This window comes from Opisthocomus hoazin, chromosome 1 (assembly GCF_030867145.1).
Source record: "Opisthocomus hoazin isolate bOpiHoa1 chromosome 1, bOpiHoa1.hap1, whole genome shotgun sequence".
Classification (NCBI taxonomy): Eukaryota; Metazoa; Chordata; class Aves; order Opisthocomiformes; family Opisthocomidae; genus Opisthocomus; species Opisthocomus hoazin.
In genome coordinates this window covers 25,300,349-25,326,442 of record NC_134414.1, presented here as the reverse complement: position 1 = coordinate 25,326,442, position 26,094 = coordinate 25,300,349, and the positions used below count along the sequence as shown (strand labels likewise).

The 26,094-nt window shown below is 41.1% G+C and overlaps 1 protein-coding gene and 1 long non-coding RNA gene across 2 annotated transcripts in view; one reads left to right on the top strand and one right to left on the bottom strand.

The window, feature by feature from the left end:
- The window catches only part of MTMR6 (myotubularin related protein 6), a 28,730-nt gene extending 13,743 nt beyond the window's left edge, over positions 1 to 14,987 (top strand). The window contains exons 8-14 of the mRNA XM_075419512.1: positions 1,751 to 1,860; positions 2,944 to 3,069; positions 4,313 to 4,362; positions 5,134 to 5,334; positions 6,023 to 6,157; positions 6,236 to 6,362; positions 9,260 to 14,987. Of these exons, the coding sequence (XP_075275627.1) occupies positions 1,751 to 1,860; positions 2,944 to 3,069; positions 4,313 to 4,362; positions 5,134 to 5,334; positions 6,023 to 6,157; positions 6,236 to 6,362; positions 9,260 to 9,520 (1,010 nt within the window). The 3' untranslated portion in view covers positions 9,521 to 14,987. The remainder of the gene's footprint in view (positions 1 to 1,750; positions 1,861 to 2,943; positions 3,070 to 4,312; positions 4,363 to 5,133; positions 5,335 to 6,022; positions 6,158 to 6,235; positions 6,363 to 9,259) is intronic.
- Positions 14,988 to 15,060: 73 nt separating this feature from the next.
- LOC142361187 (uncharacterized) lies at positions 15,061 to 25,804 on the bottom strand. Its single transcript, XR_012763788.1, has 3 exons — positions 25,478 to 25,804; positions 24,152 to 24,471; positions 15,061 to 15,791 (listed from the first exon to the last, which is right to left on the bottom strand). It is a non-coding gene; the product is annotated as an uncharacterized LOC142361187 (long non-coding RNA).
- Between the last annotated feature and the right edge of the window lie 290 nt (positions 25,805 to 26,094).

Genomic DNA, 26,094 nt, shown 5'->3' with positions numbered 1-26,094 from the left:
CTGCTTATTTCGTATCTGAAAGCTTGTGCTTTTAAACCATAAGCTACAGAATGCAGGGGGGAGCAGCCATGAATAGTGCCTCTAGACATTGCCTTGTCTGTCCAGTCCTTCCCTGCAGATGTTTGAATTTCCAGATACCACTGGTGCAGAGAGAGTGTGAGCTAGATGAAAGGATCAGGTAGTTCTCATCTGATTTTCTCCACATGCTAGACCTTTCAGAAGCGGAACTCTTGCCTAATGATGCTGTCCCTTTCAAATACCAGGGAAAATCAGCATAGCTTCTGCTGCTTTTACTGGTATTTGCAGGCTAACCTTTAAAATTAGGTCTTGTATCCAGGGTTTTCTTGATGTTTTGTTACCTGGTTGTGCTATGGTTTGCTTGATAGTTTTGTAGATGACAAAGATCTGTGGGCTTTAGAAATAGTCCTGTAATACTTACATGGAAACCTGTCTTTGTTACAGTATTCAGCAGCAACTGGCACTATGACTCTGCTGGTGCGATGGGGAGTATATCAAAATTTGTATGGCTGAAAGCTGAGAAACATGTCGTGCAGGTACAGGAAAGCACTGCAAGGCAGTGATTTAGGAGTTTATAGCTTTCATTACATCAGAGGATTTGACCGAATGTGAAACTGCGTCAGGGGATGACCTGGTGAATTTTATTCTCTACTTTCCTTACTGACTCACTTTCTCCCATAGTTGGAGATAAAGATTATTTTGCAGCTGCTGTATTAATATATCTACTGATAGCTTTTGGCTGCAGAGCCTTTTTATTTTCATTTGGGGCCCACTAGCATAGAATCATAGAATCATTTACGTTGGAAAAGACTTTTTAAGATTGAGTTCAGCCATTAAGCTTGGTAGAAAGTAGGCTTCTGCTGTGGCAGGGGCAGGCATTTTTGTAGATGACAACCTTGGGTATTTCTCTTAATCCCACATAGCTGAAGCTATATTAGCCAGTGAATATTTCTTTTCTTATTGCCAGAAGTTTGTTTGGACAGCAGTGTAACTGTGTGAGTTGCTACTCAAAATCATACAAGAACAAGGCTATCTGTCCCATTTGTGTGTTGGTGTCCGTGTGAGAAACTTTCAGTCTACCTCTACACCTCTTGCTGCTACACTGCAAGGCATCTTTCATTTAACTTGTTCTTCCCTGCCCCCTCAGTTGGCATTATTGTTATAGGATCAAAGTATACTAGGGAAAAATGGCAGAGATCAGTCAGGATTGTAGTAGTCAAGTCTGGAGGCAGAGAAAATCTCAGTGTTTTTCAGTTCATCACCATGTCCTTGCACTGCACTCAGTTTATTCTCCTAAGCAGGGTGGAGAAGGTGATGAAATTCTGGTAGTCTGACCACTGAATTGTGTATATTGTCTGGATGCAGCTACTTCTTACTAGTAGTTGTAACTTGTAAGTATTTCTGGTAAGCTTTTGGCATTTGCATTGCCTTCCTAGGTAAGGCTCCTTGTTGGGGATAACCAGTGTATTTATTTTGAATGTTATTTTATCAAAAAGACACAAAGATTTTACTCTTGTCATTCATGGTTACTGTGGTTCTACAGAGTGGAATTCTAGATGGAGAATATTCTGTGGTCCCCCTCTTAACCATTTGAGTGGTGATTTCCTGAAAGTTTTCTAATCACCTTGCAACTTAAGGCATTAGAGAGAATATGCAATTATTCTTCTTGCTCCACTGCAGGATATAGGTAGCTGCAACTGCTTAAGGCTTTCTAACTCTTGGTTTCTTGCAGTCAGTGGCACGAAGGGTTTGTCTGTCAATGACTTTTTGTCTGGTTTGGAGAATTCTGGATGGCTGCGTCACATCAAAGCTGTGCTGGATGCTGCTGTCTTCCTCGTCAAGGTAATTTGTATGCTGCTGCTTTATTTGATGGGAGGTTGACTTGCTGCCAGGCAAAATTATACTTAGTAGCATGTAACGTAAAAATTCTGCGATTAACCTGTTTGGAGGTGGATGCTTAGTATACGCTGATCCATCTGATATACTGTTTTAAGTATTACATGTTTCTTTATGATCGGAAATGTTAGATATGCCAGCTAATGTTTTGGGATTTTTTGAATCGTGTTTGGTCACCTTAATGGGAGATGAAGCGATTCTTACACTCCCCCTTTTTAGGTATTTATGAAAGGAATAACCAGTTTGGAGGTTGATGGAGCAAACTATTATTTAGTGTACCCTGAAATACAGAACTCCTGGGGTACTAATTGCAGAGACGCCAAATTGGCTATGCTGACTTCATTTGGCAAGGAAATGGGACTCTCTAGAATGAATACAGAGGAAAAATTGCTTTTGCCAGGCACCTATGAAGTCAAGGCCTTGACCGGAGTGGGGCTGGCTGAAGAAAAAACCTGGATCTTTGTTTTCACTAGGTGAAACAACAGGAGTTACTTTAGTTAAATGGGTGATTCTCCTAACGATGAACATAAAAAAATAACTGGGCTAACAGGATTTGAATTCTTAGCTGAAGCTGATAAGCATTTCCTAGTCCTTAACTTTTGTGTAGTCTAATGATGAACAAGTGGGTATCTTTAATGATGTGTTTGTTTTGTTTTGGTTTTTTAACCTGTTTGGTCTGTAATGTGTAGCCTGCTTTCTTAGTATGCATTGTAAGCGGGTTTTATAAGCTTAGTTTTATAAGATGTAGAAAGAACTGAGAACCACTGTAGATGCTCTTGTTACCTTGTGCAAAGGTAGTTGTGGATTTTTTTTTTTTTCTTCGTAAGGAGTTTTCTGTACTTCATGGAGAGAAATTCCTAATTTTCTAATAGTATCAAATCCTTTCCTCATAATAAACAGTTTTCTGGCTTTGTTAAATAAAGTGGTCTATACTGTGAGTTTGGAATAAATGTGACTTTTGTATTTATTTACTAAATTTTGACTTCTGTCTAGAATAGAACATCACTGAGAAACAACTGTGTTTTGCAGGCAATAGCAGTTGAGAGTGCAAGTGTATTAGTGCACTGCTCAGATGGCTGGGATAGGACTTCCCAAGTTTGTTCTCTTGGAGCTCTCTTACTAGATTCCTATTATAGAACAATCAAAGGATTCATGGTAAGCAAGATGTTGCATTGTTGAGTTTTCCTTGGTAAATAAAGGATGTAAAATGTTTGAGTATGAAAGGGAGCAGTGTAGACATACTGATGCTTTTAGTTGTAGTTAGAAATATAAGGTTTGCAGTATACTGATGAATCTTTCTTTTAGAACTAATTTGATACTGGGAAACAAATTTTAAAATCTAAAAAAATGAAATACAAATGGTGGATTGTTCCAGGCACCCTGCAGAAATGTTGCAATGATTGCCTTTTGCATTTAAAAAAGCCCCTTATCTATGACATAAAAGTTTCCAAAGTGCTTATGTGAGATAGCAGATGTATTAAATTATAGCAGCTCTGTGCTCTTATCACTTGTCCCAAAACCAACATTATTAAAACTTAAAAATGACAACTCCCCCAGTGACAGAGACCTGAAGATATTTAATCAGTCTAAATTTCTTCACCTTTTATAGCGAGGAAGAGGAATTTCAGTATAATTATTCCAAATTTTAGAGTAGGAAAATCAACAGCATTCTGCAGTGGCAACACAAGATATTATGGGAACTCCTGAAAGATAGTACATAAAACTAATTCTTTGTATTGCTTAGAACTAGCTGCCACAAATACTACAAGCAACGAAAGTGAAGTTGAGGGCGAATTGGAAGAGGAGTAATTTCTTTTGAATAGTGAGAATGCGTGTAATCTTCAGGGAAGTCATTTAATCTTTTAGTTTTTCATTCCTTGCTGTCAGTTAAATTTCTGGGACAACTTCTGCAATGGGCAGTCAGTCCAGTGTTCCTTTTGGTGCTTGATACACTTTGACTGAATTGATAAAACAAGCTAGTGTTAAGAAACTTACTGCTATAAAATGTTACAAATACTATATTGTGTAGTTTTAAACTATGATAGCAGGAATGCAATACTAAAATTTTTCCTAGGCATTGCAGTCTGTAGCAAGTTGGTTGATAATCTACTTGTGAAGTCATACAACGCTAGTATTCTTGGAGTGAGCCTGGCTTAACAGCTGTTATCTGATTGTCAACTTGCTAAACTTTTTTACTAGTTTTAGAAATGTGCTTTGAGAGTCTCTTGTGAAAGACTTCCAAGAAAATAAAGGAACTACAAAGTGACAAATAGTTGCTCCTACTGTAGCTTCTTTGACTCAATTCTAAAATACAATATATCATTAACCAGTGGGATTAATACTATAGATGTAAGATGGAGTAACATTTTACATGAGACTTTGATTTTTCACCCTCTAGGTCTTGATAGAGAAAGACTGGATCTCTTTTGGGCACAAGTTCTCTGACAGGTAGTTCACTCTTCCAATACAGTAAAATGTATACAGTGACCTGAACTAAGTGTTCTTAAACAAAAGACAACTTGTGGATGTTAAACTACTGCAGCATTGCTAGAAATTTTGCAGTGATAAGCTATTTTCAGTAGACAATGTACTTTGCTATTTATTCAAATACCTATTTGTGTTACAGACGTAAACTTCTAGTGCTCACTAGTGCCTCGCTCTCAGGTGTCGATGACTGCAGCTAGATCTGCACATATGCATAGACAGTGCAAAACCAATCTAAAGCTATGTTCCAGCTATTTAGGCAATATAAAACACTTAGTTTTGATATCTTTAAAAATAAGTTTACATTTAAGTTTATTTTTAGTGATGAAGTCATGCCTGCCTTTGTCCTATATGTTCTGAGTTTTGGTTTTTCCCTTGATCTGCCTATCGTCAGCTATGACAACAGCCTTGCTGCTATTTACTGCTTATTAATTTACTTTTAGGTGGTATATTCCAAAGGTGGACTATGGAAGTAGTAGACACAGAGGAACTTAACTGCCTTATGTTGGTCTTCTGTACTGAATACAGATGTGTGATTACTTACAAGTCAGAAAAATAGGTTAAATATAGACTTATTTCTATTCAAAAATTGCCCCAGTTCTGAAAGTTAGGTGCTTAGTCTCTAACCCAAAGCTAGTGTTGAATTAATATGCTGTCCCTTAAAAACAAGGGGAAAGAAAATGTTTTTATTTCTAACTTAAACTGGTTTCAGTCTGTTTATGGAATCTTTTTCAGGTGTTGTCAGTTGGATGGTGATCCAAAAGAGATCTCACCAGTCTTCACCCAGTTTTTAGAAAGTGTGTGGAATTTGACTGAGCAGTTTCCACAAGCCTTTGAGTACAATGAAGCTTTCCTTCTTCAGATTCATGAACACGTCCATTCCTGCCAGTTTGGTAACTTCCTTGGAAACTGCCAAAAAGAGCGAGAAGAGCTAAAGTAAGCACACATATTGTAATTAGTCTTGTGTTTATTCTGGCAGACTAAGAACTCCTGTGAATCTTCTTCATTTTAGGTTCCAAACAGGAATAGAAACAGGATTGGTAGTACTGAAAGTAGTATTGAACTGCATCAGAGAACAACAGTCTTTCTTGTGCTTTTGCACGCTGAAGACAGTATTTCTAACCCTGGGAGAAAATCTCATGTGCATTTTTCATAGGAAAAATTAAAGTTAAGGCTTCTTTCTTCCTCCCTGCACAGTCCCCCCCCCTTTTCTTTATTTCCTAAAAATAGGTAAGCTGTTTTTAGGTAGCCTTAAAAGTCTTGCCTACTCAAGACTAATTCCCATCAGAAGTATTGATAGGATGTCTCCTAATGCTTTCAGTTGGAAAACTGCTGTAAAGTTTCCATTGATTAATCTTTGTCTCAAACTGTGTTTTAAAAACACTTATTGCAGCTAGGCAGAACTTGTACAGCATAAGCAGTAGCACTTCTAAAACTGACAGTTCTATCCAACATTAGCATATGCCAGGAAGAGGTTGATTTTACTAAGAGCTTATAATTCAAGACTTACAAGTATTTCTGGTAACTTTTAAAAAAAGTTAAGATTGGTTTATTATGTTGAGTTTATAGCTTCTGTGTTTTCCTTGCAGTCAGTGTCTTGACCTTAATCTCTTGTTGCCTTCAGATTAAAAGAGAAGACATATTCCTTGTGGCCGTTCCTTCTGGATGAACAAAAAAAATACCGAAATCCTCTGTATAATCCAGACTTTTTGCCAGAACTGGCTGTTTTGGAGCCTAATACAATATCATTCAATTTTAAGTAAGTTTAAATTCTATAGTGTGTGTCTTCTCAATTTTGTCTTTATTCTGCGTAGTTAAAACTGTCTGCTTCATGCAGGTTTTGGAGAAATATGTACCATCAGTTTGATCGAAGTATGCATCCTAGGCAATCTGTGCTCAATCTTATAATGAACATGAGTGAACAAAATAAACAACTGGAGGAAGACATTAAAGAACTGGAAGCTGTAAGTATTACAAAATGACTGTGTGTACTTCTGACTTGTTCTTCAAATTCACATTTATAGTGTGTAATAATGCTGCTAGCTTTCACATGAATGTCACTACTGTATGGCCTAGCACTTATTCTGTATAATGCTGACTTTGACTTTCACTGTATGCTTCTGTGCTGAATGCCAGACTGCAGCCAATGTTCTGCTCTTAGGCACAATTTATTATGTTTTACTGAGGAACCGTGTTACTTAAAAGTGCTCCTACTATCAAAGCATTTCTGAAGATGGCTTAATGTAGGTTAAATTTATGTGAAAATTATCTTGGATAACAAGTGTTTTGGTTTGGACTGGATAAACGCCAGGTGCCCACCAAAACTGTTCTATCACTGCCCCTCCTCAGCTGGACAGGGGAGAGGAAATCTGATGAAAGGCTCGAGGTTTAAGATACGGACAGGGAGAGATCACTCACCAAGTACTGTCATGGACAAAACAGACTGAACTTGGGGAGAAAAGGAAGTTTAATTCATCACCAATCAAATCAGAGTAAGATAGTGAGAAAATAAATCCAGATCTTAAAACACCTCCCCCCCACCCCTCCCTTCTTCCCGGGCTCAGCTTCACTCCTGTTTCTCTCCCTCCTCCCCCCAAGCGGCGCAGGGGGATGGGGAATGGGGGCTGCAGTCAGTTCATCACACCTTGTCTCTGCTGCTCCTTCCTCCTCAGGGGGAGGACTCCTCACACGCTGCCCCTGCTCCAATGTGAGGTCCCTGCCACGGGCTGCAGCTCTTCATGAACTGCCCCAGCATGGGTCCCCCCCACAGGGTCACAAGCCCTGCCAGCAAACCTGCTCCAGCGTGGGCTCCTCTATCCATGGGTCCACAGGTCCTGGCAGGAGCCTGCTCTGGCGTGGGGTCCCTTCTACGGGGTACAGGTGGAGATCTACTCCACTGTGGACCTCCATGGACTGCAGGGGAACAAGCTGCCTCACCATGGTCTTCAGTACAAGTTGCAAGGAAAGACTCTCTGCTCTGACATTTCAAGAACCTCCTCCTCCTCCCTCTTCACTGACCTTGGTGTCTGCAGAGTTGTTTCTTTCACATCGTCTCACTCCTCTCTGTCAACTGCTGTTTTTTCTCCTCACTTTCTTAAATGTGTTATCACAGAGGCACTACCACTGTCCCTGATGGGCTCGGCCTTGGCCAGTGGCGGGTCTGTCTTAGAGCCAGCTAGCACTGGCTTTATCAGACATGGGAGAAGCCTCTGGCAGCTTCTCACAGAAGCCATCCCTATAGCCCCCCTGCTACCAAAACCTTGCCACACAAACCCATAACAGCAAGGTACCCATCATAGCTACAGCTGTGTTCCTAAACCAAGGAGACTGAAAATGTTTTATTTTCATTATAGCTACTAAAATGGAAGCAGTAAGTATTGTCCTGCTTTTGACTTCCTATGCAGTGCATGCTGTTGTAAGTCACCATAATTATGGGGCATATGCACTGTAATGCTCATTTGAAGACAGGGCTAAAACCAGGGTTCAGATTTCTATAAATAAATTCTACTAGGTGGTAAACATCCAGGGAAGACTGAACAGTGTATCTCACTTTATTCTAGTATGACTTAATCAGTGGCTTTTAGTTGATACTTCATTATAGTCAGTTAATGGGCTAAAACTTCACAATAATACCTTTTAAGAAATGTAAAAGTTTTCTCATTGTTAGTTTTACTTCTTTGTGTGGCTAGAAATGGTAACACAACTCCTATATGTTATGTTGGGGGAGAAGCGGGAAGTACGGCTTTCTAAGAGGAAAGATTTTATTAAACTGATCCTACTGTAATGTAATGAATGCAGGTCACTTAATTTTAAACTGTTTCAGATCTTACTTGTTGTACAACTGAAACAGCAAGATGAAGACTCCAGATGAAACAAGCTGAAAAATAAGCAAGATGTGAAGTCTCAGTTTTGAATTTTCTAGAACCTTGTTCCAAGGTGTTAACTTCACCTGAGCCCACACTTCTCACTTGAGTGGAGAAGAGATGTAATTATTTGAAATCTTGGTGGAGACTTTCCTACTGCTGTTTCCATCTTCAAAAAGTTGGTGTCAAGAGACACCGAAGTCTTCTGGTCTCAGTCTCAGCTCTAATAGAACACAAGCACATCAACAAAAAAAAAATCAGCTCAGTTAACTAGCCCAAGCTCACAGTTACTGGGTGAGATTGTTTGACTTTTAAAAAAAAAAAACAAACCCCCAAACAAACAAAAAAAACCCCTCAAAAAAACAAAACAAAAAAACCCCCACAAAAAACTGACAACTTAATCAAAATCTTTCATTTGCTCTTGCTCAGTGCTTGCAGGATAGGTCCTTTCCTCTAGTCCCACTTTCTAGTTGGCAGCTTTTAGTCTGTTCCTGCATTTGAACAAACTGTAATGTCATCTTTCAGATCTGCAGGAAAAGTCTTTTAGAAGGTTTTTAGTAAGGACATAAAAGGGGTTAGGTATGAAACTGCTCTTTGTCTTTAAGAGACTCGTGGTCTACTGCAAGTTCTCTGCTTGTTAAAAGCACCAAGGCCTCTCTTCCTCTGCCTGTACTCCAGAAAGTATTCCGATCTTGATAGCAACCAAATGAGGGGCAAGCGTGGAAGAATCTCTCCTTCTCTACGGACATTGACAGTCAAACTTTCTGCCTTCTGCTGAGCTGCAATTTTTATGTTTGTAGCATCTGCTGCAAACTGTGTGGAAAAATGTCTTATCCAATGGCCTAACGTTTAATGATACTGTTATGTATCTAACCTAGGATACAGGGTTCTGTGGATGCTAATCTGGCCAGCAAAAGAAGTGGATTCACTTCCTTTCAAAGCAGAATACTATTAGTAAAGCAGTCATGCTCACTGTTAGCAACTATTCTCTATTTCAGAAAATAAAGCGGAGAAGTGGGCAGTCAGGTGCAGTCCTGGTGAAGGAACATCAGCAGTCTGTTCACCCTGCACCCGTGGCGCTGAAGACCCCTCCGTGCTTCAAGAAGGAGCAGCACCTGATCCCTGCGACTGATGCTGTAAGAACTGTAGAGGGCAGCAACGCAGCAGACAATCGCTACAGCGAATTTGTGGAAGAGCTCTCCAAAGCTGAGCCTGCTGTTGTCAGCTTGGAGTACGGAGTGGCCAGGATGACCTGCTGATTAAAATCAGGCACTGTGTTCCTCTTCTAGACTGCTTGAATTAAGAGATGGGTTAGTTTGAGGATGGGTCTGTGCTGCATGACCAAAACATGATTTGTATATTGGCAAGTTTTGTTAACGTAGACTAGAACAGCATGCTAGTTGTCAAGTGTTTGCTGTTCTTTTAAGAAAAAAAAGTATAGTTGTGTTTTAAAAGAAATAGGGGCATTTGGTTAGTGGTGACTAAAAATCAAGGAATGGTATGGCTTTGGACTTAAGTCAGTTTGCACTAAAATGATTAAAACAGTAATATTACTTTATTTGGTGTAGGAAAACACAGGTGGTTTTTCATGGATTGATTTTATTTGGGCAAGAAAACTTGAACTTTCTATTTTAGGAACCGAAGCTACATGTATATATCGCGTGTGATATGAATATGTATACACTTGTCTAATGTCACCCAGTACTAACTTCCAGTGTATGAAGTGCCATGGAAAAGTATGATGTATTTAGAGTCATACATAGTTGGCCTTAAACCTGTCAGATCAATGACATTGTTGTCTTTTACTACTGCAGTCTCCCTGGCTCTGTTTACATTGTATTTGCTCAAATTGTTGTTTCCTTAAAACAGGACTGAATATAAGGAATGAAGCATGCCTAAGCTGGCACAGCCTTTTGGCAAATAGCTATATGAATGTTAGCTTAATACTCAAGACTGTTCTTTCTTCCGGTTATTCTGTTTAAACTGTAATAGATGGGCCTAATTTTCTTCCCTGGCAGCTCAGTAGATTGAGCATCATTGAAGCTACAGGTTGCGTCTGACCTTAAATGTTTTGGTTTGTGACAAGGTATTTAAGTGTACAGTAAAAAGAGTAAAACATATCATGTAAGAAAACAAGCTTAGCCAATGATTGAATTGTCAAGTTCATTCAAATTGTTTACTGTGGGCTGTGCTGTTGTCCAAGTTGCAAGAATGGAAGCAGAAGTTTTGGAAGTGTAGCCTGCTGACATTGTTCCCAAGTACGAAAAGTCATTCATGAAGCTCATGAGAAGCTGAGTGCCTCCTAAACCTTTCATTAGAAGAAAACCTTAGGTTTTAGTGAAACCACCTTCTCATCTTGTAAAAACTTATTCAACCTGTGCATATTTTAAGTAATTTCAGTACAGTCTGGAGATTTTTATGTAACTAAAGAGGACAAAAACTTCTTCTAGTAGGATGCAGTGAAGATCATGGGGACATAAGAAAAAAGGGGAAAACTGACAGGTTTGCAAGCTTAATCATGTATCTGTAACCTGCTAATAAGGGAGAAGGTTTTTGCCGAAGTCTGTCTCTTGATGTGTTTTCTGAGCAGATAACAGAATAGGAATGAAAAATGCTGGTTCCCAGTTCTTAAGCAGAGATATAACTTACAACTTTGGGTATTAAGATCCATAGGTATGATGCTGATTAATGCTACTGACCTTTATCACTGAATCAAAATAATTTTTGGTTACAGTGAAGATGAGTTTATTCTCGTCCTAATCCCTGAAGTCTGTTTTGTTAAAATCACTGCTGTGCCACACACAATTTGACATAATTGGCAGCATTTCCCTCTGTGCCATATTGGATCCAGGGCTCTATTAACAAGGCCAGTATAGGTCATGATCAAGTTGCACTTGTGAAGCTGTCTGGGCAAAATGAACTGCGACTCCTGTATTTGAGTAGTAATTCGCCCATTTCACTGCTTTGCTTTTTAAAAGCCTATAGGTATAAACAAAGGCTCATAAGTATTTTTATTCCCAAAGATATGAGCATAGTGTCATCTTTAAAATACATTTTCCAGTCATTTAAGCATGTCTAGAATTTCCCCATTAGAGATCTTGATAGTTTCACGTTTGCACAGTGGTGCCTTACAGGGTTGCAGCAAGAGATGTTTTGTGCCTTGTTGTTTACTGTCTCCCCTTCTCCCTCACCTTCTGTATCAGCTTGGTTCTGTGGTTTTTTTTTGGAACAACATGTTGTATATTAAGCTTGTGTTGTATCACAGTAGTGGCAAATTTAACACTTACCTGTATTGTTAGTGATATCAATTTGTACTTGTTTATTTTAATGTTTAGCTGCTCTGGTGTGCAATGTACACTTTCATATTTATTGTTTATAGACTCAAAAGATTATATTAAGCTTTTTTGCAAAAAAATATTGTTGTATGTTGTTTTTACTTTAACCATCTGAGTAAACCTGTATACAAGGCTTGTAAAGAGAAGATCTGTTCCTTTTCAGTACTGTTCAAGTGAGTTTATTTCAGGTCCTTTTTGTTGGCGGAGTTCAATGCTTTGCAAAAGGAATCAAGATGCCTTTTTATTTTAAATCAAGGTAGGCATGTTAGGTCGGCTTTAAAATGCTGTGAAACTATCTGCTGAAGCACAGAACCTGTTTCTTCATCAAAAAATACAGTGCTTCCTGCTCTGAAGTAAATACTTTACTCCAGGTAGTATGCAAATAGAGCTTTATAAGGCTGTTTTGTAGAGCAGCCTTCTTATGAAGTCCGGATAGCTCTGCCAACTCAGCCCCCAGGGTCAGCAGTGAGAAAACTTCCTGCAGCGAGGCAGCTGTCTCTTCTCACTTGCTGTTTAGGATTAAGCCAAAACTACCTAAAGCACATGGGACCTGCGGTGAAGTAAATAGATGGTGGTGAAGGGAGCTCCAGCAGAAAGCTTGGCAGGACGGCCAGGACTCAGCACAGTGGGCTGTTCTGTGTCCTTCAAGAAGGGTTTAAAAAAACATCAAGCTAGTTGACTAAAAAAACTGTGGCAGAAGCCTTCTGGGAGCAGAAAGAATTTTAGTTCTTATTTTAGTGGATGAGCTTTTCTTCATCATGAGCATGCCGCTTCAAGAGCGGTCACAATACTGAAAGGTGCCTGGTACAGCTCAAAATAATGCGCAGAACTCTTTGAGCTGCGGCATTAACATGTGGTTGGTGCACTCACCAGTTGCTTGGGAATACAACATTCCGGATAGAAAGTTGCTATGTGCTCCATTGGTTGTGAGACTCTGGCACCCATCAGTTCTGTGCTTTGTCTTGAGGTCTCGGTAAGGTCTTTGGGTTTCTAAGTTTTGTGCTGTGCTTGATGTTTTTCCAATCGGAGTGCTAGAGAAGTAATTCCTTTTAGTTAACCAAGCTGACAGTCTCACCTGAGCAAAAACTCATTTCACTTTGTACTCCAGGCTATTTAAAATCTTTATTTCACTAGTATGAAACATGTTTGGCTTATTTTGGGGAGGCTTGCTATTGTTAGAATTTATTCTTCAATACAAGTTTAAATATCCAACTGTTCTGTTTTATGGGATGACTGCCAAATCAACAGACTAAGAAATTAATTAAGCAACACTGCACTGAGCCTGTGCATTTTCCATGCATGTCCGATTACTAGTGACCTAAATCTAGGGCAAAAGCCTGAAGTCTGGAGAGTCCATTTAGAGAATTGGAACAGCAGTTCTTCCATAAAACCGCACATCCCTATGTGGAACAAATACCCTAACGTAATGTTGTTTTAGAGGGAAAGCTATTGGAAATGAAACTGTGACAATTTGTGTCTCTTCCTCAGGATAAGCATGCTGGAGAATGCCTTGCTGGGAAAGGTGATGTGTTCTTCCTCTGTAGCTGTTCTTTTCCTAAGGCCTTTTGATAGAGTAACGTGTCCGCAAATCTCTGAGAACTTGTTACTCCTGTTCTGGTAAACAAAGTACATAACTGGATGTGCAGCTGGGCTGAAGTGGGGCCGGAGTTGCTTGGCTTAACTCCTATCCTCTTAAGGAAGTGATGTATGTAATATAAAGAAATTCGATGTGAAAGTAGCACAGGCCACGTGCAGTCGACATTTGTTCTTTAGAGTCCTGCCCTGCTCTTCAGCAAGTGTGGCTAGCACGAGGGCCTCGCGTAAGCATGCTGATTGCTTGCTAGTTAAAGATAATCTGATTTCAAACTAGATTGTCTCTCCACAGTGGTAATTTAGTTCTTTAGTTCAAAACCTCAAGGTTGCTTTTAAGACTCCTGTTTTATTGCTAGTAGTTCTAAACCCGTAGCTGATCGTAGACTTAAGTGTACTGGCTGTTAAACCTACATTAACCTGTAAGATTAGGTCTTCAGGCTGAAGTTTGCTTTGACCTGCTTTCACGATATATGCCACACTTTCTTCCAAGTGACGCTTACTGTAGTGCTTGATACCTGTCTTTCAGATCTAACAGGCTTCTTCATGCTTTGGATGTTTCAAAATCCTGGAAGTACTGCAGTTTTCTTCCACTATTCTGAAGGTTCAGATTAGTGAACAGCAGGGGTGAGCTTATGTTTGAACTAGTTAGCTTGACCTGCCTACGTGTTAAATAGCATTGAAAGTCAGCGTGGTGCCATGATTCAGTGGTGCAACCTCTGTACGCACAATAGAATTAAGGAAAAGGATGTAGTCGGGGACCCTCGTTGCAGCATGTCGCAAGGAACAGGACCCTGCCGGGGTATGGCTCATAGAAAGTGGGTGCTGTAGAGCTGTGCTGATGTCCAGCAGCAGCTCAGGGACTTGCGGTGGAAGGTCAGAGTTGTGCTGCTTCTGAGATCAGTTTCCAGGTCTCCGAGAATTCAATGACCTGGTCTATTAAACACTTGTAGCTGGGCAATTCTGCACTGGCATCAAGCAACAGAAAATACATATATGGATCCATGTTTCTTACTCTACTGGCTTCAACTAATAAATGTCCTGGTGGTGACTTTGAAATTGGGGTGCAATATTTTGTTTATTCTTGTTTATAGTTTAACTCTTGAGGTCAGCTGTATACTGTTTATAATGAAGTGGGATTATAGTTTTTGACACATACTGTAAAAGTCTTTCCTATCTTAATGACAAAAATGAGCATGTACATATCTTGTGCTTTGTATCTCCACATACATTTCTGCTGAACGCTTTTTCTGCCAGTAGGCAGCCTTGGTGAAGTCCCCTGCTGCCCCACCAAGGTGTTCCTCATTACTTAGCATTACAGATTGGTTTCCTTGCTCTGACTGTTGCTCTTCAGTCTTACGGTTTTATCTTTACAGCTGTCTGTTGACAATGTCCCTTGACAAACATCTTTCTGTCAAAGAAAACGGGTTTGTTGGTTTTCTGTCTCTCAGGGATTTTTACCCCTGAACTAGTGAAGTTGAAAAGTATTGCTTATTCTCCCTTTCAGGGCTTCTGAGTGCCTGTTGACTTCCACGGTCAGTTTACTTACACATTTTAACTTCAGACTTGGCCATTTAAAAAAAAAAAAAAAAAAATTATTCAAATGTTGGATGTAGCAAAGGGAAAGAAAACCGTTTTCATTGTAATGTGTCTGGAAAGACTGGCTGTTTCACTGGCATTTATTGCTCTATGTAATGCTCTCTGTAAAAGTCATTTATCTATGTGCTGGGGTCATGCGTGATGTATATTCCTGAAGAAACTTTAGCAAATCGATTTTGTAGTATTTTATTTGTATGTGTTTTGAAAATCCATAGAGTTTAAAATAAAATGATCTTAATATTGCGAATCTAACTGGGCATTAAATAGTGCATTTATAATAACAGTGTATGAACATTAAACATTTTGAATAAAATCTTCATTTTATGGATGAATCGTACCTCATACAGACTATAGAGTACAGCAATGACTTTTAGACATGGGAGACTGGCTCATCTTCATGTTAGTGACTCTAGATTGCTGGTCTATTAATTACTTCTGTGCTTAATTTAAGAGTTGAGTGTTGTGAGAAGAGAGCTCTGTGTTTACTTAGCATTACTGTTACTCCATGGTTGGTAATAATCCAGATTAGTGTTTTCAACAGCTCCAACAAATCTGGTTGGGAAATTGGAATAATTTTCTGAAAACACCACTTCTCGGTGACTTTTCCATTAACTGTTAGGAACAGTTTAATTCTTAGTTCTGAGGCTTCTTAGGACTGTACACCTATGTTTGTCATTTAGTAAAGATAGCAATCATATTTTGTCATGGTAATAAAGCTCTCCCTGACTAGTACTTGCTACTCAAGCTTCTTCCAGCAGCGTTTTGCTCATACTTCACCCCCATCCAGCTCCATCTTGATCTGCACTGAGAATATGGTTTCTGTTCATAGTACAGATGGAAACCGGAGCACTGGACTGTGCAAGGTATAGTCAATGTTGTGATCTTTGTTACAGAATGGGACCCTCCTGCTGTAGGTAGATGCAGCTTTAAGGGCTCTCTTCAATCCATTGGAGGTTTTTATTTGAGAGGCTTCCTCTTGGGTAGGCACGCTGTACGCTGAAATACACTGTGAGAAAATCTGATTAGTACCATTAGGGGAAAATGTCAAAACTCCTGCGAAGTCATAGCAGTATGATTTAACCATATACCACAACAACTGTAGCATCTGTCAGTTGGGTTCTGTACCCAGTGGCAGTAGCTGCTGCATGAAGTGCACGAACATGTTCATCCACGTGTGCTTCTAGCATGAGGATGCTGCTGGATGTTGTGAAAGTGCGGAGTTTCGTCTGTGCACGCATAAGTGGAGGGAAAAGCGAAGTTTAACTTCAGCTCTTAGAGTAGCCTAGAAGCTGGTTGCTTTATTTTACTGTGTGAGAATTAGCTGGCTACTGCACCGAATAGTTGAGAGAAGCAAGTGGGACACATAGCTCTACAAAGGCAAAAAGGGAGAGCGCTGTCTGTCTAGGCTGTCTGGTGACATGCAAGTGTCCATTAGTCCACAATATATTCGAGAGGTTGAAGTGTGACTACCATGACAGAATAATAACTCTGATTACTTTTTTCTCTTGAATGTGATAAGGACAGCACATGAGCAGGAAAAATGTTCCAATTGCTATTGTATCATTTATCATTTATTTGACTGGCTTTTAAATGCTCGCTCTGGGTGCAGGAAATGTCAAAGGAGACTACTGACAGCTATTATGAAGCATACTGAGAAGAAATGATTAGTGGAAGAAAAAGGATGGATGTTTATGCATATGTTAAATCTACATTTAAGGAGGGTTTTGTTTTGTGACTGTACTTTAAGAAGTGATTTAAATCCCAGCATGAATGCAGCTAGAATGATAGAGGAGTGTGGTTAGTAGTGTCTCAAAAGAGAAGTGTAAGCACTCTTAGTGCCTCATGCTTTATGAAGACAAATTTGTGAATATTAATCTAGTGATTCTTTTAAACAATTTGTGGTGAGGTGACTTTGGATGGTGAATGTGTTTTGGGGCAGGAAAATGTGAAGGGGGGGAACATGGAGCACAAGTGGGTGTAACCAGCACGATGAATTTTGTGAAATAGGGTGCAGAGGAGAGCACTGAGGTTTTTGGTCACTGTAGAAACAAAAAACTTGAGGCTGAGCTGCACTCTAATTCCTTTGCTGCTGCTTATATCCCATAGCACACGGGTCTGTCTGCAGTGCCAAAGGACCAGCTGGGACAAGAGAGATAACTGGTATCTGGGTATTTGCTGATAGGAACCAAGAAGAGGAAAGGAGAGCTGTTTCCCAAGCAGAGATCACGTGGAGGAGATCACATACCAAGCGTGGGTCACGAGATTGTAAGAGAATGAATTTCTCCTTCCAGTGTTGCAGGAGAAAGGCTGGTCAGCTGGAGTTCAGCAGCAGGGAAAGGATTAGTGTTAGCAATAAGAACTACTTTAACTTACTGCTGTTTGAGGTATTGTAAGGTATGCAGGAACTGAGCTATTTATATAACCCTATAACTGAGTTATATACAGCCCTAGAAATTCAAATTCCTGGGTCTCAGTTTGGCTTGTTCTATTTCAAGATGAGAATCCATAAGTAAAAGTCTGCTTTGGTACCCTGAAGTCTTGCCAAAAGTTTATTTAAAGAGCACAGCTCGGCGGAGACTGGTCTCTTACCTGCAGATTTGCTTGGAGTCCTATATGCTCTGTTGTGGTCAGTGCTCTTGGGGCTATTCAGTTTCTGGTCGTTTCTGCTATTTCCGTACTTTTTTATCTGCCTATATTCAGTCAGACTCCAAGTCAACTGAGGCTGAGAAGAGCTGCTCACATGTAGCTGCAGAGGTCAGCCAAGGGGCAGTGGTTTGCTATGGCGCTGTTGATCTTGGTAACAGCTATCCAAGCTGGCAAGGTAGGAAAACCCCACTTGGGATTTCTAGTGCATGGTGCTTGGTCCGAGCTGCAGAACAGTGCAGTAATTTGGAAACTGATATTATGGCAGGTCTGCAGAAGAGCTAACGACTGACCCTGTTCTGAAAAGGACCATTAGGCAAGTGCTGGAGGAGCAACACTTGAGGATCTGAGGAGCGTGGTGCTCTGTCGTTGAGGATTACGGAGAGCTGCTCTGATTTACTGCAATCGCAAGTCGTTCTGAAATTGTGCTGCTCATGCTCCGCCTGTTGCTTTGTAGGCATATTAGTGTAACTGATGGTGGGGTGCCTTTGGTGTTAGTTAAACAGGCAGCACGTGTATTGAGGGCGTGCTCTTTCCCTGGGGAGGTTTGTAGAAACTTGTAATCGCAGCCTAGAAAGAGCTAAGGCATCTCAGGTCTTACGAGGTCAAGGGAGCTTGGTTTTCTAGCAGGATTTGGGCCATTAAACAGGACTACAGCTACACCACTGAGTGAGACTCTACCAGCTCTAGAGAGACTTTTGGGCTCATTATTAAATCATGTTTATCTTTTCCATAACTTTTCACGTTAATTCCAGCTTCCAAGTTGAGGAAAACTCCCTCCCAACTCTCTAGTAGACGTTTGGCTAGACTGAGTTGTCCACTTTGGATAAAATATATTCTGTATTCTATTCCAAATTACTGTATGTTTTATAGAACAAAAAAAATCCATGATGTTCCTGTGTCTGTTGAATAGTTTTTGAATTAAATGTAGCAATTTAAAACTGGTAGCACTTTCTGTAAAACATCTTTTTAATCCATATAGTTTTAAGAAAGAAAAAAATAATGAAGACATCTTTCGGCTTAATTCTGAAAATAATACTGGGTATTTGGTGCAATTTTTTTTAATACTCTTCTTTATAGTGGATTCACACTCCTTGAGTTGGGTAAGTAGTGTTTCTCTGAAGACAATATAATGAACCCTGTGACCTCAACATTTGCCACTTTGTTAGGAACAGGATGGCTTCCTGCATGCAAGAATTGTTTCAAAATGATCCGTTGTCTTGAAGATGTTCCTACCCAGATGCTCTGCAGAGGCAGGGACTCCTTTTTGGGTGAAGGAAGAGATGTATTCGCAATCTGGTGCTTTTTCCAATTATTTTTGACTTTGTTGTGAAATATTTTTAGCAACATCCATCAAATAATGTTATCTATGATAGTGGCATGCACTCCACAATGCTCGAGTTGGCCATTCTAGAGTGTAACAATGCTTTAATTGCTCATTCTGGGGTGTAAGTCTTCAGATATACTGAAGCTTGGGAAGAGGGAGCTGTCAAGCCTTTACACTCTGGTTCACATTAACAAACTAAATGAAGCCTCATTTCACTTTTAAACCCTTCATTGAGGGTGAAGGGCTCAGCACAGAAATGTGTTAATGACATACTCATCCAGCTGCTTACTCTTTTTCAGGGACCCTGGTTTTCTGGACATAAAGCTGAGCGGAATGGGGGTAGTGGGTGGGAGAGAAGACAGCTTCTACAAAAAAACTCTTCTCAAAGACAAATATACCTTGTTACTAGAACATAAAATACTTGGAACTGGTCTTTATGGTGGCTTGAAAATTGAAATATTAGCCACTGTTAATCTGAGTTTGAGAGGCAGCTCTCAACACTGTTTAGTTCCTTGCTTTTACTGCTGTTCAGACAACAGTGTAATTGTAGGCACACTCTCACTGTTGTCCTTTTCGGATAAGCTTTTACGTGCCATCTAGACAGAGTTAGAACTATGGAAATTACTTATGTAATGCAGTTATGCTGCTGTTACATTATCATTTTCAGCAGTAATGCTTAAAGTACCAATAAATAAAATTGCTTTTTTCCTTTCTGTAGTACAAAGATAATACTAACTGCCCTCTTAATTTCTTTCTGCCCTTTTTGTAGATTTTCATATGTAGTCAGTTATGTTTTATCATAGTTTATTTAGTTGGATAAGTTGATTTCCAAAAACCAGATTTTATTTAAAACTGAAAGCCACAGACATGGCAGGGAAAGCCATCTATGTAACTTCTTAGGGAAGAAGTTCAGTTTATTTTTTTTAAGTCCTGTAAGACTACAAATAGGACTGAAAACCTGCAGAATAAAGATGAGGTTACCGAACAGTTCATCCATCCTGAAATTCTCAGTCATTTCCAGAATAATAGATTTGTACTGGCTAGAAAAGGTGTGGCGAATACAAGTGAACTTCAGCAAGCGGGTAATGTTAGGCTAATTGTGTTAAGTATTTTAAAGTTGATTCAAGAGATCGTAGCGCAAGTTTAATAGAACAGAGGCAATGCCGAATTACATGTCAAAGCTGTAAATCATAGAAAAGCAATGGAAAGAAAGATGAAATTACTCTGCCCACTCTGAGCCAGTATCCATGTAAATTACTAAAACCCTCGAGCACTCTTTCCAGCAAACCTGAAGGAGGAATCGCAAGCTGCTGGCATGTACCCAGGTCCCAGTGGCACCCGGTGGGTTTCATCTCCAGCTTTATGTGCAGACATCACCTCTGAGCCGGTCACCCTTGGCTCCTCTCGAAGATGAACAGCTGCTTCTGGTGCACAGCTGCCCTCAGGCTAAGGTGCACATCTCAAACAGGTCCTAGGAATCACATGGTGAAAATGCCTCTTTCTGTCATTTGACTCTGCAGGGAGCCTCGGGTGACCCACGCAGCCGTGTGTGAAGTCAGGCGCTGTGAGTCACATCCCCGCTGCTGTTACGAGTTATAAGTCTAGAATTTGGAGCAGCTTGAAAGCATGCCTGGGAAGGCAAAGGCTTGTGAAGGAATGTGGTGCCTAGATGTTCAACATTGTAGTGGTGGTCTGATGGAGCACTTCATGGCAGCAGCCTCCGGAGCAGTGCTGGGGAGCTGTGCAAGGCACCTGGACACTCTATGCTGTCCATGGAGAGTTGGGGAACTTGCAGGACACTGCTGATAGACACCAGAGACTGATGTCTCAGCATACTGGTAGCAGAGCTTGGGCTGCAGCCCAGAGATGGGTTTGCTGACTGGGAGGAGAAACTGAAGAACAGGTTTCAAAAAACTCATGTGCTGAGCAGGGAGCTGGCTAGAGACTGCCAGCAAGACACACCGGTGCTTGGTGAAAGACGCAAGGAGGTCAGGCGCCAAATCTCTTTGCTCCTGCCTTTTAGCTATTAATGAACTGGTTAAGAGTTGCATGTGAAATGAGCCCTCATTTTGTTTTCCTTCCAGACCTGGGTGGGTTTGGGCAGACGCCTCCCTGGCAGCTGGGTTGCATGCTGGGCTGAGCAGGGTTGCAGCTGAGCAGAAAGCATGAGAAAGCAACCCCCTCTCATCTTCAGTGTCTCCTTGAGCTTCTGTGATGACTAAAGCTTGCCACAGAGTACCATGGTGCTTTCCATCCCCTCAAGGAAGCAAAGCTGGCCTCCAGATAACTAATGAAGATACACGAAGTAAAGAGAAGGAAAGGGGCATGAGAGGTGGTCTTGGACTAAGATGACCATAAAACCCTGGTTTTCATCTTCCTGGCCAAGTGCTTTGACCAATGCCTGGGGCTCAGGGGCTGCACTGAGACTAGGTTGGATAAGGGGAAGCCTTTGAACCATGGTCCCTACCCCAAGTAGGGAGATCTGGGCCAGAAGAGACTAATCTAAATGGATGCAGGAGTTGGCTCTGAAAAGGGGGAGTGTTTCTGAAGTGGTCTATGCTGTGAGGATGTTGCTGGGAAAGCCAGGCTAGAACTGAAGAGCAGGTTTCTGCAGAGCTTTGCAATGCTAAAAGGAGATGTACTTTGTGTGCTTAACCTGTGATGTCCTCAAGGCCATATCGCTCCCCCATACACCTATGTTTCCAAAGGACTCAGCAATACAGGTGTTGGATCCTCATTGTTTCCAAGACATGTTCCAGATGTGTCGTGGTACCATAAGCATACCAAGGTCTGAGGGCAGGAAGTGATGCTGTAGTTGAATACGTTGAACTGGGAAGTGGAAGAGCAGTGTCTTTAGTGCTGACTATGTTGAGGTGCTCCGCTCTGGTGAAGAAACCTCATGTGCTGTGTACAGGTAAGGCTTTTATTCCCTTGGGCACGTAGGAAATCCTCCTCTACTCTGTCAAAATGCAGAGTTTGAAACACACAGATGTAAATTGCCATCTGTGTGATGGCCAGCAACTGTGCTATACACCAAGGATATTAATTTGTTACTGATTAATTTTGGTCTCTGTGAAGGAGATTCACTTCAAGGTAAGTGTGGAATAATGTAGCAATTGGTACAGAAAGTAATATTTCCTGTTTATGTGGGACAAGATGTGGCTGATCTAACAAAATAAATGATGTGAATTATGCAACTTGCTTTCACCAAAGCATTTTAAGTAGTTTGTAAATATTCCTATATGCCAGATTCTTTTGGCAGAGCGAACAAAAAAATTTTACTGTACCCTAGCTCTTTGGAAAAACTGTTAAATTCCTGAGAGATACATGATTCGGAGAAAGATATTTGATTTCTCTTGAAGAGATTGTAATAATTTCCAGAGTGTCATAAACTGAGGGTTAGTCCTCTAGTTTTTTAAATTATCTCTTATGGTTGCATGAGAGTAGGAAGATGGCTTCGTAGTTAAATATGGAACTTTGGGAGATGTGAGTTGGATGGCAGGGCCTGCTGCAGGCTCTCTGTAACCTCAGATAAGTCTTTTAATCTCTGTGTTACTCCTGTTTGCCCATGGAAAACTGAGATAATATCCTCTTTTCATCAGTTCTCCCTTTGGTTTGCTTAGATTGCAATCTATTCAGGTCAAAGATTGTTCCTCTTATTTTATATGGCATTTATACGGACCAATTTCACTGAGGGCCCTGAAGCTAGATCTATAGATCATTCTATTTTCTAACAGTATTATCTGGAAAATATCTACAATTAGTCCATGAAGAGGTACTAAAATCACAATGAATAACAATTCCTCCCAAATTTCTTAAAATTTCAATCAGAATGGCAATATTCTATCTAGATGGTTAGAATAACAGCATACAGCTGACAGATGAAGGTCCCCAGTGCTGACAGTCTGAATATTTTATGTTAAAGTGCTGGTTTTACTCTAAGATGGCTGGTATTTGTTATGACTTAACATTGTGTCTTAAAAAACTTGTAAAAGAGAAAAAGTAAGTTCTGCAGAAACTAGACAGTAGCATTCCTCCTTAGTATCAGTTCCAGCGGATCTATCTGGTGATGGCTGGTATTGTTATGACTTAACATTGTGTCTTAAAAAAACTTGTAAAAGAGAAAAAGTAAGTTCTGCAGAAACTAGACAGTAGCATTCCTCCTTAGTATCAGTTCCAGCGGATCTATCTGGTGAGAAAAAAATGCTAGAGATGAGTACCAGTGAAAATCAAGATATTAAATCTTGCTCTTCCATTAGCTTGTGAAGCAAAACTGAAGAAGAATAAGAAGATCTTCACATAAAACAAAAATCTGAAGTGAATAGAAGGTCAATACATGGTTTTAAACCATTAACTTTGCTTTGTAAACAGAAGAATCAAAACTGTTATGTCTAAAGACCTTAGAGAAACTGGAAAGTACAAAGTTATGCAGTAGTTAATAAGGATGAGAACAATAAAAAGTTTTCCACAAAGCTGTTCAGAATCAGAGAAATAATATCAAGGAGCATGATTTCTCTGCCTTCGGCGAAGCAGGTACCAAAACCTGAGTTCTGATTATCCTGCTGATGGGAGCTGCCGGCTCCTCCGGACGGCTTGTGATGCTGAAGGTCCTCAGGCCTGGCCTCCTGCCTTCCCCCAGCTTGCCTAGCCCGTCTGCAGCATGGCTCCAGTCACCCCTCTCCTGCGGCGCAGGGTAGCCGGGGCAAGGGTGTGGGGCAAAAATCCAAGTGCTTGTGTCACATTAGGTGACGGCATTTGAAAGTCATCTGGATTCCCTTGTCGAGGGAAAGAGATGTTTCTAGGTAGCCATCCACGTAATCTACTTTAGACCTCTACCCCACTTCAGATTTCTCTTCACTATGAAGGATGAATCATGTCTGAAATAACTTCTTGTCCCTTCTGTAAGATAAGTGTGAAACCATCGGTCTCCTGGGGCTAAGCCAGCTCCAGGCTCTCCTGCTGCGATGCACGGGGGCAGCACGAAGCCCATGCCCAGGACGTGTCTTGGTTTGGTGCCTGCCTTTACTGGCTCCCTCAGTAAAGCCACGTGTGCATTATTCTGCTTTTGCTCTTCCCGCAGCCGCCTGGGTGAACACGGAGACATCCCAACCCTGCACCTGCTGCCAGGTCCTGGGGCTCCCTGCGTGGCTGTGGGGAGGGCAAGGGGGTTCTCGGCTGGAGGGAACTGGACCTGGACCCTCACTGCCGTGTAGGTGAGCCCCTGGTTGGGGTTTACAGGGCAAATAAGCCTGTATCTGTAGAGGGAGGGTTTAGGCAGGAACACGCACAGGAATGCAGGCTGAGTGTGCCGTGCTAGCTGTTTCTCAGGAACTCTTCCTCAAACAGTGAAAGAAAAGGGCTTTAGGAATGAAAAAGGAATCGAAATAATGACTTACGGATAAATTTTCCCAGTCTCTGCCCTCACTTCCTTTGGGATGCTGTCTGTTTCCAAGGCATTACACATTTTAATAACATCTAATTTTAAAATCCTTACATTTTCACAAAAGGAAACGCGGGTGGTGGTCTTGCAGCCTTCTGATCACTTGTAAAAGCTTTGGTTCCTCTTTGACACGCTGGCTCAGGAGGGGTCCCAACGGTGAAAGGCTGGTGGGGCGTTTTCTGAACACCTTCACTGCTTTTAAAAAGTACTCCTGTGCTCCTGCCTCCTTGCTTGTGTAAGGACGAACCCGTGTGGACATAGTCATGAGGGAGTCATCTAAGGGAGAGAGAACTTCAAAGTTTCAAATTATACACTTCACTGAAATGCATAATTCATACTTGTGAGAATTGTGTACGAATTCTTGTTGCATTGTATAATTTGTGCATATGATCTCCTGTTGTTCCTCAGTGAAAGTCTTTATTCTTTCTTATTAAAAAATAAAAGGTTTTCTGTTCTCTCATTTTCCTAGAATTTGCCTATTGTTTGTAATTGGACTTGTCTCAGATAATGTTCCCTGTTCCTTGCTGGGTGGGACATGCCTGAACAGGGAGCGTGAACAATTATCATCTCGCTGTGTGAAGATTTAATGGCAAAACACCCGAGTTCTTTGCATGTGACTATGCTTGTTGTGCCTGACAGCTCTGGGTTTATAGCGGTGGTCCTACAGATGATCTCCTGCTGCTCCCTGCACAGATTTAGTCATCTGAAGTGCTGTTAGTTACCCACAGCTCTCAAACTTGGAGAGGCTTTGTAGGTGTGTAGTGCTTGAGAAACTGAGACCTCTTAAGGAAAATAAACAAGGACTTGATAAGCACTCTTCAACTTCTGTGACAGCTAACCTTGTTCTACTGTCTCCTTTTATTTTTCGAGAGCCAGAATCTTACATGTTTGCTTTAATAACCTCTAATTAATGTGTATTTTCTTTATTACTAACACACCTGACATCTCTTCTTCATGTAGCATCTAAACATGATGGCTGTTTTTCATGTCAGCAACTGACTTTCTATTCATGTCATGTATAAACCTGTACAGGTCAGATCTCCAGTGTTTTCATCAGAGGCTTACACGATACCCTGCCCTTTCCTAATGTCCTTAATCTCTGCTGCTGGCAAATAAAATAGTGACCTACTTTATTTTTCTGCCTTCAGAAAAAACCCGGAGTGCACGTGGTGGAGCAGCAGCTGCTGTTCCCTGACAGCGAGCAAAGAGCTGCAGTGCCCCTGGTTCGGAGCTTTGCTTAAACCCATCCCTGCTTCGACATCCCCCTCTCCCCGCTCCGTACCTGTGGGTGTTCGCTGCAGCACTCTCTCCTGCTACTGCTTGGGTGCCATCAGCCAGGTCTGGACAAAACAGAGGAGAAGAAGGGATTGCCTGCAGAGAAGGATGGATTAATTACCAGGAAAGTGGACTCCAGGGCTGCAATCCCCTCTGTTAGTGCTCCCCAATGCAGCGATGACTCCTGCTCGCAGAGCTGGAAACATGCTCACAGCTCGTGGATGCGTGCTGTAGATCATGCTCCTCCTCTTTGACTTCTACCTGAGCTACCAGTTATTTGGAAAATGTGTGGGGAGTAGGGACCATTGCATTGTGTTCACTTTGCAATCTGAGGGGAAAGAGGGTGCCTTTCCCATGGTTCCTTCCCCCTCCCTTTCTGCAGCGGACGGTGGTGTCAGCGTTGACTCATCAACCTGCTTGCTTCACGGGCATCTTCAGGAGCTCCAGTGTTTCACAAGACTGTCATACAGCGATGAGAGATCGGTACCAAAATAGAAAATCAATAGTATGCAAGCGGTCTCCTCCCACATGTGCTTTTGAAAATCTCCCCCACAACCTTTTGCATCAACACTAACCAGATTTCACCTATAAATCTGCTGCACTTAATCTCCTGGAGTACCTCTC